Below are 13744 nucleotides of genomic sequence, written 5' to 3' on the forward strand. Positions count from 1 at the left end.
AATAAAACCAAGGCTTTACAGGTCTTGTGCTGGTAAAACAATCAGTTCTGTTTGAGTCATGATGTCCTTCAGATCCTAACTGGAGATCTGCTGTATTCCATTAGTGTGTGCACGTGTGTGTGTGTGTGTGTGTGTGTGTATGTGTGGTATGCACGTGTGCCCATGTAAGTCCAAGACATAGAGGAGGGAGACAACTCTACTGGGAATTCTTCTTTTTATAGAGGAAGAAACAATCCCATAAATATTGGTGCCAGGAAAGCAGCCCAAGTGTGCCACAGTGTCTAAGATTAGAATGTTGCTAAAAATGCTAGGAAGTGTAGGAGTGAGCAGTTCCAACTCGAACCGCTATTGATAAGGTGACAACTGTTGACATAAATAAATAATATTTGGAGCCCATAAAGACGTAACTGGAAGATGGAGAGACAATGGACAGCCTTCTCTAGAGGCGTAGTAGCAAATCCTAATGATTGTTCTCTGCAAACTGAAGGACAGGGATTATCAGGAATGAATTCACTTGAATGAATTCAAGGAAGTGAGGGGGGTTCTACCATGGCTAAGCCTTCCCACTGAGCTGGTGCCAACACAGCTGTGGGTCAGGCATCATTGGCCCCCAGCTGCCGCAGAACGAGAGATGTAAACACACATACTCTGATGTCAACAACAGCTCCTTGTCTGTGGCAGGGGCACACAGATTCTGAGAATGTTTTAATAATAAGGAACTTTTCAGCTTGGAAAGGAAGTGCTGAAAATACCATGAGGGTTGCCTCTAGTAAAGTCAGAGTTAGGTGGGATGTAAGATTACCCTAGACACACACACACACACACACACACACACACACACACACACACACATGCACAGTATTTCTTGACATCCACACTGTCCAGGACTCTCTTTTGAGTCAGATAATTCAGTTACTGTAACAATGTATTTTTTATCATCTTGAGGCTGGAGTCCATCCTTCCATTTACATTGTGGTGGCCATTGACCCGGGAGCACCTTTTATTTGATAAGTTAATTTGACTCACAATTGAAGTCAAATTCTGACACAATTCAACAAGTAACTATAAATGGTGATGAAATTAAAATATTAGTAATGCTAGCATTAATTGCTAACCATAATTGAGGCTTACCACCTGCCAGGCATTTTTCCGGGTACTTTACATGCAATAATGCATTCAAATCTCCTAAGAACCTCTGAATTTATACTATTTCCTCCATATGATAGGTTAGTAAACTGAGATATGGAAAGCCTGAGAAAATGTCAGAGGGCATCTACTTGATAAATGTCAAAGCTGGTCCCTGAACCCTGGGCAATCTAGCCACAGTGCTTGGGTCCCATGTACCTTGAGAAGGTACATTTTCCCACCTTTGACTAGCTGTCAAATAGAGGATGCCCAGTTAAATCTGAATTTCAGAAAAACAACAAATAATTATGGACAATGAATAGTGTCTCAAATATTGTGTGGCACACACGGAACACTGAAAAATTAGTCGTTATTTATCTGAAATTGAGTCTTCCAACCTTATCCCAGAAGGGGGTGTATGTACCAAGGAAGCAAAGAAAACATTTTGATTAGTTTGAGCTTTGGTCCCAAACCCCAGAGTAGAATTCAAATCACAGGCTTGGCCTCAGCACCAAACTCCTGTTTCCTATCCCAGAACCAGTCTAGAATAACAACTCTTAAACCTGCCTGGAGGTCAGCATCCCTGGCTGGGCCTGGCCTGTCTAAGGTTTAGTAGGGTTTAGGGTGGGAGGGGGGCACCTGTATTTTCTAATGAGCTTCCAAATATTTTCTTTTCTCTCCCTCCTCTTCCTTCCCCACCCTGTCCCCCTCTTCCTCCTCCTGTTTAGAAATACAGCTATTCGTGATTGGCCTACAGAGCAGTGACTGGGAATCACAGGTCTGAAACCCTGACTGTAAGTAATAATTTACCATTTCTAGCAAGTCCAAGGAGACAGCCCAGAATACACCCTCCACCTGGGAGGAAGAGAGGCCAAGAGTATGAGAGAGAGTTTCCTCACAATGCCCAGGCTGTCATCCAGGCCTTCTTGAGTTGGGTTTGCAGCCTCAAGCCTGGACAACAGGAGGGAGAAAGAAGGTTTTTTCAGAGAGAGAGATATTGAGAGAAATGATTGAGAGAAAGAGCCATAAAAGGGCCAAGGGCCAGGCCTTCCATTTGGAAGCAGGCCCTGGCTCAAGGAGAGGGTAGGTCACACCCACATTCATGGTGACGGTTTCCTTCTTTGAAAGCTCCAGCACTAAAGACCATGGTCCAAACAGTGCTCAGTGTCAGGAACTGACATTAAATAGTTTTCCCTGGAAGTAGAGAAAAAGAATGGGGTTGGAAAGAGACAAGTTTCCTCTGCAATGTGGCTGCACTCAAAGAAGGTATTGGTAAATTAATTTAGTAGGATGTGACAATTTACCAAAACCAAAACAAAAAACCCTCCACCCAATAAAATAAAAACAAATATTTATATTACAAAGCTGTAGTGATAAAAACCAGTATGGTACAGACGCCAAAAAACAACAACAAAAAAAGACACATAGATCAATGGAACAGAATAGAAAACACAGAATTGAACGCACAACCATATGGTCAATTAATCTTTGACAAAACATGAAAAAATATCCAATGGGAAAAAGATAGTCTTTTCAACAAATGGTGGGCTGGGAAAACTGGGCAGCCACAGGCAGAATGAAACTGGACCACTTTCTTATACCATACATGAAAATAAATTCAAAATGGATTAAAGATCTAAATGTGAGATAAGAAACTGTAAAAATCCTTGAGGAGAACACAGGAAGTAACTTTTTTGACATCAGCCATAGCAACTTCTTTCTAGATATGTCTCTTCAGGCAAGGGAAATAAAAGCAAAAATTAACTATTGGGACTTCATCAAAATAAAAAGCTTCTGCACAGTGAAGGAAACAATCAACAAAACTCAAAGGCAACCTATGGAATGGGAGAAGATATTTGCAAATGACATACCTGATAAAGGGTTAGTATCCAAAAAACATAAGAACTTATAAAACTCAACACCCCCAAAATGAATAATCCAATTAAAGAATGGGCAGAAGACAGGAATAGGCATTTTTCCAAAGAAGACATACAGATGATCAACAGACACATGAAAAGATGCTCAACATCACTCACCATCAAGGAAATGCAAATCAAACTACAATGAGATATCACCTCACACCTATCAGAATGGCTAAAATCAACTACACAGGAAACAAGAGATGTTGGCAAGGATGTGGAGAAAGGGGAACCCTCTTACACTGCTGGTGGGAATGCAAACTGGTGCAGCCACTCTGAAAAACAGTATGGAGGTTCTTCAAAAAGTTAAAAATAGAAGTACCCAGGGGCGCCTGGGTGGCTCAGTGAGTTAAGCATCCAACTCTTGGTTTCAGCTCAGGTTATGATCTCAGGGTCATGAGATCAAGCCCTGCATCAGGCTCCACACTCAGTGGGAAGTCTGCTTGAGATTCTCTCCTTCTCTCTCTGCCCCTCTCCCTGCTCTCTCTCTCATAAAATAAATAAATAAAATCTTAAAAAAATAGAACTACCCTACAATCCAGAAATTACACTACTAGGTATTTACCCAAAGAATACAAAAATACTAATTCAAAGGGATACATGCACCCTGATGTTTATACCAACATTATCTACAATAGCCAAATTATGGAAACAGACCAAGTGTCCATTGACTGATGAATGGATTAGGAAGATAAAAGAATATAAAAGAATGAAATCTTGCCATTTGCAGTGACATGGATGGAGATGGAGAGTATTATGCTAAACTGAAATAAGTCAGTCAGAAAAAGACAAATACCATATGATTTCACTCATATGTGGAATTTAAGGAATAAAACAAATGAGCAAAGGGGAAAAAAGAGAGAGAGGCAAACCAAGAAACAGATTCTTAACTATAGAGAACAAACGGATGGTTACCAGAGGGTAGGTGGGTGGGGAATGGGGGAAATAGGTGATGGGGATGAAGGACTGGGTGTTGTAAGGAAGTGCTGAATCACTGTATTGTACACCTGAAACTAATATTACACTGTACGTTAACTAACTGGAGTTTGAATAAAAACTTGAAAAAAAACCAAGTAGAAATATCTAAGGGCACGTGTCAGAAAGAATTAAGTTCTGTTTCACATAATTGTTCTGTTGTTTAACTCTTCTGTTATTTATACATACACACTGATACATTTTATTATATGTGTGTGTATGTATGCACATTATAAAATATATTTCTTTTTATGGGTTCTGATCAAAATGTTTGAAAAACACTCCTCTGTGGATAAATGTCCATCACTTTTGGAAAGCACAGAGCTGGCTAGAGGAAATAGGACCCAGAGCAGATGAGTTTTGAGAAGCAAGATCTAGAAGAACAATCTGGAGCACAGGCTGCTGCCCAAAGTTAAATCAGTAGATTTTTGAAGGAGCTTTGGCAAGCAGGAAGGTACGGACAGGAGAGGACCATTCACCTAAGGGGAGAAGGGAAACACAAAAGTTGTATGTGTTTCATTGCTTACTTCTCATGCTTCCCTTCTGGAAAGGGTCTCTGCTGACATGTACACCAGGTGAGTGGTAGTCTTTACCCTGTCTCTAATGTCTTTTTTCTTTTCTTGCAGATGAGAGAGCGGAGTGTGGGGCAGTGCTGTCAGGCATGGCAGGGTTTTGTGAGGGTTAAGATATACCTGGAAAACAAGGGAAGGCCTGGGAGGGAGGGTCCAGCTCTGTGTTTTCTGTGCTGCTAACCGAGGACATTTATTTTAATGGTGGGTTAGTGAGTTTGGGAATTAGAGTTTTTCATCGTTTCCCATGGAGATGTGAAAGAACATGGAGAGGCCATAGGGACGTATTCCTTCATTTCTGTCATTGCTGTCCAGTACAACTTTTCAAAAAGTGTGGTTAAAACCCTCCATAACGCAGAATGTGCCATCTTAACCATTATTAAGTGTGCAGGGTCAGTAGTGTGAAGTATATTCACATTGTTGGACATCAGATCTCTGGAACTTTTTTGTCTGGCAACACTGAAACTTATACCCATTAAATAACAAGTCCCTGTTTTTCCTCTCCTCCAAGCCCTTGGCAACCACCATTCTGCTTTCTATTTCTATGATCTTGACTTCTTTAGATACTTCATAGAAGTGGAATCATACAGGATTTGTCTTTTTCCGATTGGGTTCTTTTTTTTAATCTAATGTCCTTGAGGTTTATCCATGTTGTATCATGTGACAGGATTTCCTTCTATTTTAAGGCTGAATGCTATTCCATGCCTAATAAAACTTTTGGCAATAATGTAAGTGTTCTGGGACGCCTGGGTGACTCAGTCACTTGAGTGTCTGGCTCTTGATTTCGGCTCAGGTCATGATCTCAGGATTGTGGAATCGAGCCCTGTGTGCAGGTCCCCACTCAGTGCGGAGTCTGCTTGAGACTCTCTCTTTCCTCTCCCTCTATCCCTCCCTCTGTGCACTCTATCTCTCTCTCTAAATAATGAATAAATATTTAAAAAAAATAATGGAAGTGTTCCGTGTCTACACTGCCTGACATTGGTAGCCACTAGCTACATGTGGTTATTGAGCACTTGAAATGTGGCTAGTGTGACTGAGAAATTTCATTTCTTTTCATTTCATTTTATTGTAATTAAAATGAAAATTTAGATTGCCACATGTATCTGGTGGCTACTGTATTGGACAGAACAGTTCTAACTTATTGTGATATTTTTTGTTGATACCAAATAACCTGGGTGTACATGATTAATTTTGTGACCACGACTATGTGCTGAATTTTGTCCAAATTATTCTGACATAAGCATAACTTGAGGATAATTTGTTGATATTTACATCAACCATAAAGAAAGAAATCTGCTGGGTTGGTTCATTATTATTTTTATGCTTAAACACTCTGATTCCATCCTTATATTCATGGTTCTAAGGATCTTTGGTTATTTTAATGTTTGTTTTTACTGAAATGAAAAGGAAACCGTGAAATATAAAAAGGCTGGATGTTAAATGCATTTGGTTGCAAAGTTAAGCAAGTCATGATTTTAAAATAGCCTATGTTTAGTCAAATGTGATCATTGAGAAAAGAGAACTTACTACTTCTGCTACCGGAGTGGAAGTAATGGTATCTCAGGCTACATAGGTGAAGTGGAAAAATCATCAACCACTCAGGGCTTCTGATCCGCTCAGTTAGCCCTACCGCTGTGTACATTCTTAAATTTTGGCTTGAATGACTTGTTTTTGTGCCTCAGCCTTGCATGGTACATCTGTTGTCTAGCCACAGACTGTGGCCCCAGTTGTTTACGTTGAGTCTGGGAGAAGGAGCGAGGCCAGCTGAAGATGCAAGTCTGCGTGCTCTGGCTCATCTCTTTCTTCACCCTCATTGAAGGCCAGGAAAGCTTCCTGGGGGTGAGTTGGCATATGTCCCGTTTTCCCTCTCTACCACCTCTCTTCTCTCTCTCTGCACTTTGAAAACCCGTCACTGTCTCGGCCACTGAAACTACATAATTTAATAGACTTGGAATCAGAAGTCCTGGATTCTTGTCTCAACATGATCCACATTAGCTATGTGTAGCCTTGGACAAACAGTTTCATCTCTTGAAATTTAGAGGACCTAACTGCAAAATAAGGAACTGAGCCATCATGGAGATTTCCTCTAGCTCGGTACATTCCTTCCTATGGTTTCTTTGACTAAGGAAAGGCATAAAGATTGGCATGGCCAATCCTTGGACTCTCTTCCCTAACTACACTCACTTTCTTGACGCTTTCATCTAGGATCATGGTTTTAATGTTCTCTATACTCCGGTGGCTCCCAAATTTACATCTGCATCTTGACCTTCTCCCCTGAACTCTACACCCACGTATCTACTACCTCCTTGGTATCTCCAGTTGGGTGTTGAATAGGCCCCTTAACCTAATATGTCCAAAAGTAAATTCTTGATTTTTTTCCCTCACCAAACCTGCTTCTCCTTTCCCATCTCAGCAAGTGGTATCATTGTTCTTCGGGATGGTTGGGCAAAAAACTGATTTTCATGTTTGACTCTTCCCATAATCCCTATCTAAACCATTGGCTCTTGTTTTGTTTTGCTTTATCTTTAAAATACACCCAGAATTCAAACATTTCTCACTACCTCTATGGCTACCACCTTGATCCACCCCTTCAGTATCTCTCACAGTATGTCTCACCCGTGTTATTTCAATAACTCCTGAGATGATCTCATTGCTTCTGTGCTTGTCTATTCCTAACATGGCTGCAGGGTTGAGCCTTCCAAAAAGTAAAGTAGAGCACTGTCACCTCTGCTCAGAACTCTTCGGTGGGTTCCCATCTCACTCAAGTAAAAACTAAGCCGTTGCCCTATAAAGATCTACACAGCCTACCTCCTTGGAGATACTCTCTGATCTCACTTCCTGTCCCTCTGCCCTTACCCACTCCACTGAGTCACTCTGGCCTCCTCACTCTGTCCTCACACGCCAGGCATATTCTTTCCCCAGGGCCATTGCACTGCCAGGAAAGTTCTTTCTCCAGGGATCCTCACTTCCTCACCTCCTTCAGGGTTGTGCTCAAAAGTTGCCTAAGGGAGGCCTTCCCTAGCCACCTCTCTGCCATCCCTGACTTGGATTTTAGATCCATAATTTCAATTCATCTGGGAGAGCCAACAAGGCCTAGGAAGTACATCTTTATAAAACCTTTCCATAATTATTCTTGTTTTCTTTCAAACAGAGAAATGAAGGCATCAAAACAAAAAGAGGTCTCAGTGTGAATAAGAAAAAGCATCCAGGTGAGTCTCCCTTAGGGAGTGTGGTGCAGTAGACCCTGGTGCCAAGGGACCAAGGTTCCAACCTCAGTGGTGTTTCTGACTGGTTGTATGATCTTAACACTATTAAACACGTCGAATCTGGGAAATGAGAATAATAGCAATCCGTACAAACAAAACATTTGTGAAGATGAAATAATACATGAAAGCATAGTATCCTGTACTGTACCTGGCAAGTAGCTATTCCATACTCTTCTTTTCCTTCCTTATCTTAATCCTAACAGTGTTAATTAGTGGGCACAGCCCTTAGTCTAGGAATAGGTTGTGTTCTGAAATTTAATTTGTTGTTCTGATGTTTCAAGCACTGACTATATTTCCTCATGGAGACAATGATGCACACAGATGGTTGTTAGGTTCCTGGATCAGTCCACAAAAGCTTTTTTCCAGGGCAGTGATCTGTCATACAACAGTGTGCTAATAGTGTCATTAACCTTACCACCACGCAGGCCTGCAATTCTTCAGAAAATGAAATAAAAATTCAACTTGGAATGCCATGAAAACATTTTTCCTGACAGTAAAAATACAGTTAGTATTTAGTGAGCTGTTCCTAGGTGCCAGGCACTATTTTAAGTGCATTAGATGAATTAAATCCTCACAATGACCCTCTGATTTAGGCACAATGGTCATCTTTATTTTACAGATGGTGAAATTAAGACACATGGCTAGGGGGCAGGAGGAATGATTCAAACCTAGTTAGTCTGGCTCCAGAACCGGTGCCATGAGCCTCTGACACCGACCGTTCCCGCCCCCCCCCCCCCCCCCCCCCCCCCCCCGCTTCTTACGTGCTTGGGCAGTGGGAGCAGGAGTCCCCTTAGCTTTCCCTACTTGGTGTGGCTCCCAAGACCTGGGACAGAGGTTCCAGGCAGCAAGGAGAGGGAAGAGTACGAGGCGGGGCTGAAGTTCTATTCAGTGAGATGGTGGAAGTTATGGCAGACAGGAAGCTCTTGTGCATGTTCTGGGACATGTCAGACTCAGCCGACTTCCTGCTACCCTCTTGACTGCTTTCTGAAGAGTCTAGGGATTGATCCGCTGGTTTCCTTCTCTATAAGTTTCCCTTCTGCCTGGCTCCCTGGGCTCCTAAGAAATGGGAGAGTCTCAGAGAAGCTCCCCATCTCATCTGTCCCTGCAGAAAGCATGGATGTCTTGAGAAATCTGAGACTTCTAAGAGATGTCACTGCCAGTGGCAATCAAAGGAGACCCAGGATAAGAGTTCACCTCTTCCCTCTTTTTCTCTAAGGTCCTTACGTTCCTAATCTGGGCTGCATAGATGAGCTTGGGACAGTCTGGAAACACCATGAAATCTTGCACTATGTTTTACGTGAATGTGCCTAAATGGGTTCTGGGAGGGAGACTACTCCTAGGATTCATAGTCTCCTGAGCCCAGGACACATAACAGCCTCTCCTTAGGGAAACAAAAGGTGCTGCTCAGGAGTGATAAGGTGGAGACGAGGATGCAGAAACCCCAAGAAAGGTTTGGTTTGGTTTTGCTTTTGCGTTTGCATTTCCTATAACGTACTCAAAGTTGGCTATTTATTGAAACCTCTTCATAGGAGAAAAAAAGGCTCTTTGGAGAGGAAAGTGTGAGACTGAGGGTTTTATACTGAACATCCCTCAAGGAGACTGGAGCTGGGAAAGCAAGAGGGAAGAGTGACTAGGATTTTCTCACTTCTCTCCCTTGCATCCTGAGGCATGAAACTTGACCTTGGATGTGTCCTGAGGAACTGTGTAAAGTAGGAGGGTGGTTGATGCCAGGATGGGTCAGGGAGAGCAGGAGAAGCTGTCCTGGCAGAATGCTAGAATAGACATAGGGCCAGGCACACGTGAGGCTATCTGCAAGTGTACCTCTGGAGGCTCATTTTTACTTAATGTCTGGATGAGCAGAAGTCAGTAACAAGCCATGTGGCATAGCCCATGACCCCTAGACAACATGTGATGAACACTTCCTGGTGGTTTCCTTGGCAATATTTCTCTCCCAGACTGAAAAAGGAGGCTCCTGACTATCTTCCTCTCTTTAGGCCCAGTCCAGGAGTATGAGCTGCTGCTTCAGGTGGCCTATAGAGATTCCAAGGAGAAGAGAGACTTGAAGAATTTTCTGAAGCTTCTGAAGCCTCCATCATTATGGTTACAGGAACAAATGAAGATTATTAGAGCAAAGGCCACTACCTGTAAATCTGCCCTCGGGGACTGGGAGTGGAAGGGGGAAGGTGGGCAGCAGTTGGGATAGGTTAGGTTATGCTATGGAGACAATCATCTCCACAATATGTGTGGCTTGAAAGAACATACGTGTTATTTCTTCTTCATGCCACATCTCTATTGCAGGTTGGCAGCAGGGTTGTGTTGGTGTGGTCACTTGGGAATCCAGGCTAATGAATCACACACTAGCTAAAATGTACCCAGTTGGAGCCCAAAAGAAAGAGAACACTCAAGCGTTTCACATTGGTAGTTGAATTCTCCAACTTAGAAGTGACACACATGAATTCTGCTCATAACTTATTGACCCAAACTGGTTTCATGGCCCCATTCAACCTCAGGAGGCCAGGATATGTAATCTGACTATGTGTCCAGAAAAGAGCTAGAAGTAATTGACAAACAGCACTAAGGATTACAATGCTGGCTTTCAGAGACGTTAAATGATTTGTCTAAAGCAGTAGTTCTTAAATTGTGGTTCCCACGTTAGCAGCAGCAGCAGCAGCAGTATCAGGGATCTTAATGGAAATGCAGGGGCGCCTGGGTGGCTCAGTTGGTTAAGCGACTGCCTTCGGCTCAGGTCATGGTCCTGGAGTCCCGGGATTGAGTCCTGCATCGGGCTCCCTGCTCGGCGGGGAGTCTGCTTCTCCCTCTGACCCTCTTCCCTCTCGTGCTCTCTATCTCTCATTTTCTCCCTCTCAAATAAGTAAATAAAAAATTAAAAAAAAAAAAGAAATGCAAATCCTTGGCCTCATCCCGGACTTACTGAATCAGAAACTTTGGGATGAGACCCTCCAGGTGATTCTGACACAAGACAAAGTTTGAGAATCATTCACTATATATCATAATGCATATTTTCACAAAGATGTCTGGTGACTTCATCCCAATTTTTTTGTCTATTATAAAGGAATGCCTCTTGATGGGTGTTTTACGTCAGTCAGTAGGGAATGAGCATACAGAATTGGCTGATGGAATTTTTCTTCATGATTCTCAAGAAAAGAAATTCTGTCAGTGTTTGCCATCTTGCTTATGGAACCTACCCGAGAATGGTGATAGGTGGATGGGAGGAGCTTCCAGTAAAACAGTGGAAAAATACCTTCTAGAACTCTCTTAAATAACTGTCAGGTTAACACACACTCTTCTGCTTCTCTTTCCCATTCCAAGGGCTATCTACTGGGCATCCATCCTTCTTTTGGATGCTAGACCCAGCCACTTGATTTTATGTTTGCTGGTCTGGTATCAGACTCAGAATCTATTGAGTTAGACATATCCTTACCTTAAACCTATTGCCATCCTAGTTTAATCCTTCTAGCTCTTGATGAGACACACTTGGTTCAGATTCTAAGTAAGAGCCAAGGATGAGAACTCAGCGTTGGTCAGTTTATAAACCAGATCCTGTGAGACCAAGCCCTGTTTTTCTGTGCAGACTGTGGCAACCAGAATGGGGTTTTGCACTGTGCCTGTGAGGACGGCTACACCTGGTTTTCTCCCTCATGCCTTGATCCCCACAAATGCTACCTTCACACGGCTGGAGGGCCCCAGAGCTGTCATTGTCATCTCAGCAACCTCACCCAGAGCATCAATTTCTGTGAAAGAACAAGTAAGCACAGAAGGGTGCCAGGAGGAGAGCTCTGGTGGGGGTGGGGGGAGGGATGCCACAGGGAGGGAACTCTAGCTCCTCACCCATGTGTTAACTCTTTGTCTCCCTGAACAGAACTAGTATTTGCAGGGTCATCAAAGGACAAGAAAATATACCCTACTAGGCTTAGCTAGACACAGCGAGAGCTTCACAAGTGCAGAAAATTAAGAAATGTGAGTTGATGATCACTTCAACCTTCATCCAGCTCAGCTCTGCAATTCTATGATTTTATTGAGATTGAGGGGGATTTATGAAAATCTCAAGTAGGGGAACTGCTTGAGTAAATACAGTTTTTTTTTTCCTGCCTTCTTTTCATGGCTTTTGCCAACATCTATTTCCAGAAAAGAGAAGTCTAGAGGTGTGAGAGCAGGGAGGAACAGAGGGTGATTATACTGAAATGTATGTTCTAGATGGCCAACAAGTATGTGTACTGAATGCATCACCAGAACAAAAGAGAAGTTAAAGGTCTAGCTTAGGAAACCAGTGGAAGCTGAGGGAGCTAAATTTCCTTAGGTTTATGTTCAGTGGATGAAGAAGTGAGCCAAATGACGTGGGCTCCAGGGCTTGAAGGGCTTTAGGAAGGTTCCTCAGAGACGACTCCAGTTATCTTGAAGCTCTGGATTCTGGTAGAGCAAAAAGAGGGAGAAACTGAAATAACCCAGCTTTCCTGAACATTCCTGGCTCCCCTTCCCAGGACCATGCCAATTCGTGATGGTCACCCATATTTATTGAACACCATCTTTATACCCAGATCTGAGGCAAGTTCTGGGAGGACACAATGAAGCATTTCCCTTTCTCTGAATTAGCAGCCTAGCTGGGGAGGCTAGGCTGTAATACAAGAAAGAAGACAGTGTAATTTCTTCAACAAATTTGAATGAAAGCCTACCTTTTGAAGGGTGGTCTGTGTCTGATGCATCTTGAGGAGATACAAAAATGGATCAGACAGGGATTACACTCACAAGGGTCTCCCCAAAGTGCAGTGGGGACATATAAACATGAGAAATGTTCACAAACAGATATGTTGGTACAAGAGGTTGTAAAGGGATATGAAAAGAATAGGAATTTAGAGGAGGGAAAGAATCTGCATTTGGAGATCAGGGGAGGTCTTGCAAAGGAGGTACATTTGACTAGGTCCTGAATGAAGGATAATTGGGGTTTGTCCATATGAAAATGGGCAACAACCTGTCCCAGCACAGAAAAGCACCAGCGATGGGCAAGCAAGGGGTATATTGGAATTAGCAAGTAGTGTTTTATTGTTTTTTTTTCTTTTTTAAAAATTTTTTATAAGAACGGTGTTTGAGCTCAATGCCTAGATCGCACACATTTCAGTGTTAAGTGACTGCCTTTCTTAACCACATGTGGGTGGCCACACATTTACCTACTTATAAGGTTGTCTTGATCACCAGCACCTTCTCATTATATTCCAAATCCACAACTGAAAAGTCTAGTTTTGTGTATGCTTCCTATATTATTTAAGGTGAACATTCATTACAAGAAGTAATTGAAACACTGCTGTTGAATAGGTGGGTTTCAAATGTACTTCTGTAATTTTATGCTGTAATAAATTCAAGTGAGTAATTATTATATCTATAAACTTCTTTTTATTTCCCATAGAGGTTTGGGGCACTTTCAAAATTAATGAAAGCTTTGCCAAAGACCTTTTGAATTCATCTTCTCCTTCATACTCCAAATATGCCACTGGAATTGAAATTCAAGTAAGCTTTCTACTTACTACATAAGAAATTGTTGGCTAAACATAAGTTCAGATGTTTTCAATTCAGCATGTTTATTTAATACATATTCTTAATTATTCACGTTCAATGAGTTATTACAGAGCAGTTAATCTCATTGCCCACAACTGACGTATGTTGAACATTTTCTTTCTGGGAGAGTTTTAGCAGTTGACTTCTTTCAATTTCTCTTAGGTTCACTTTTGCTCATTTATGCGAGTCATATTCTAGCAAGGCTTCTTGGTTATTTTCTGTTTTTTATTTGTCAAAAGAAAATTTTTCATGCTCTGAGCTCAATTGTCAGCATTTGGGATTCGTTCCATGAAGAAGCCTCGCTTATTAGGGGCTAAAAAGA

General features: G+C 42.1%; 1 protein-coding gene across 5 annotated transcripts in view; it reads left to right on the forward strand.

Annotated features, from left to right (window-relative positions):
• Positions 1-13744, forward strand: part of ADGRF1 (adhesion G protein-coupled receptor F1) — a 43363-nt gene that overhangs the window by 8286 nt on the left and 21333 nt on the right. For 4 of the 5 annotated variants that reach the window (XM_027602712.2, XM_027602711.2, XM_027602714.2 and 1 more), the window contains 6 exons: positions 1854-1919; positions 6271-6427; positions 7740-7797; positions 9849-9998; positions 11447-11620; positions 13274-13374. In XM_027602712.2, the coding sequence (XP_027458513.2) occupies positions 6359-6427; positions 7740-7797; positions 9849-9998; positions 11447-11620; positions 13274-13374 (552 nt within the window). In that variant the 5' untranslated portion in view covers positions 1854-1919; positions 6271-6358. The remainder of the gene's footprint in view (positions 1-1853; positions 1920-6270; positions 6428-7739; positions 7798-9848; positions 9999-11446; positions 11621-13273; positions 13375-13744) is intronic. The other variant, XM_027602713.2, reaches the window with a different exon arrangement.

This window comes from Zalophus californianus, chromosome 7, assembly GCF_009762305.2.
Source record: "Zalophus californianus isolate mZalCal1 chromosome 7, mZalCal1.pri.v2, whole genome shotgun sequence".
Taxonomy (NCBI): domain Eukaryota; kingdom Metazoa; phylum Chordata; class Mammalia; order Carnivora; family Otariidae; genus Zalophus; species Zalophus californianus.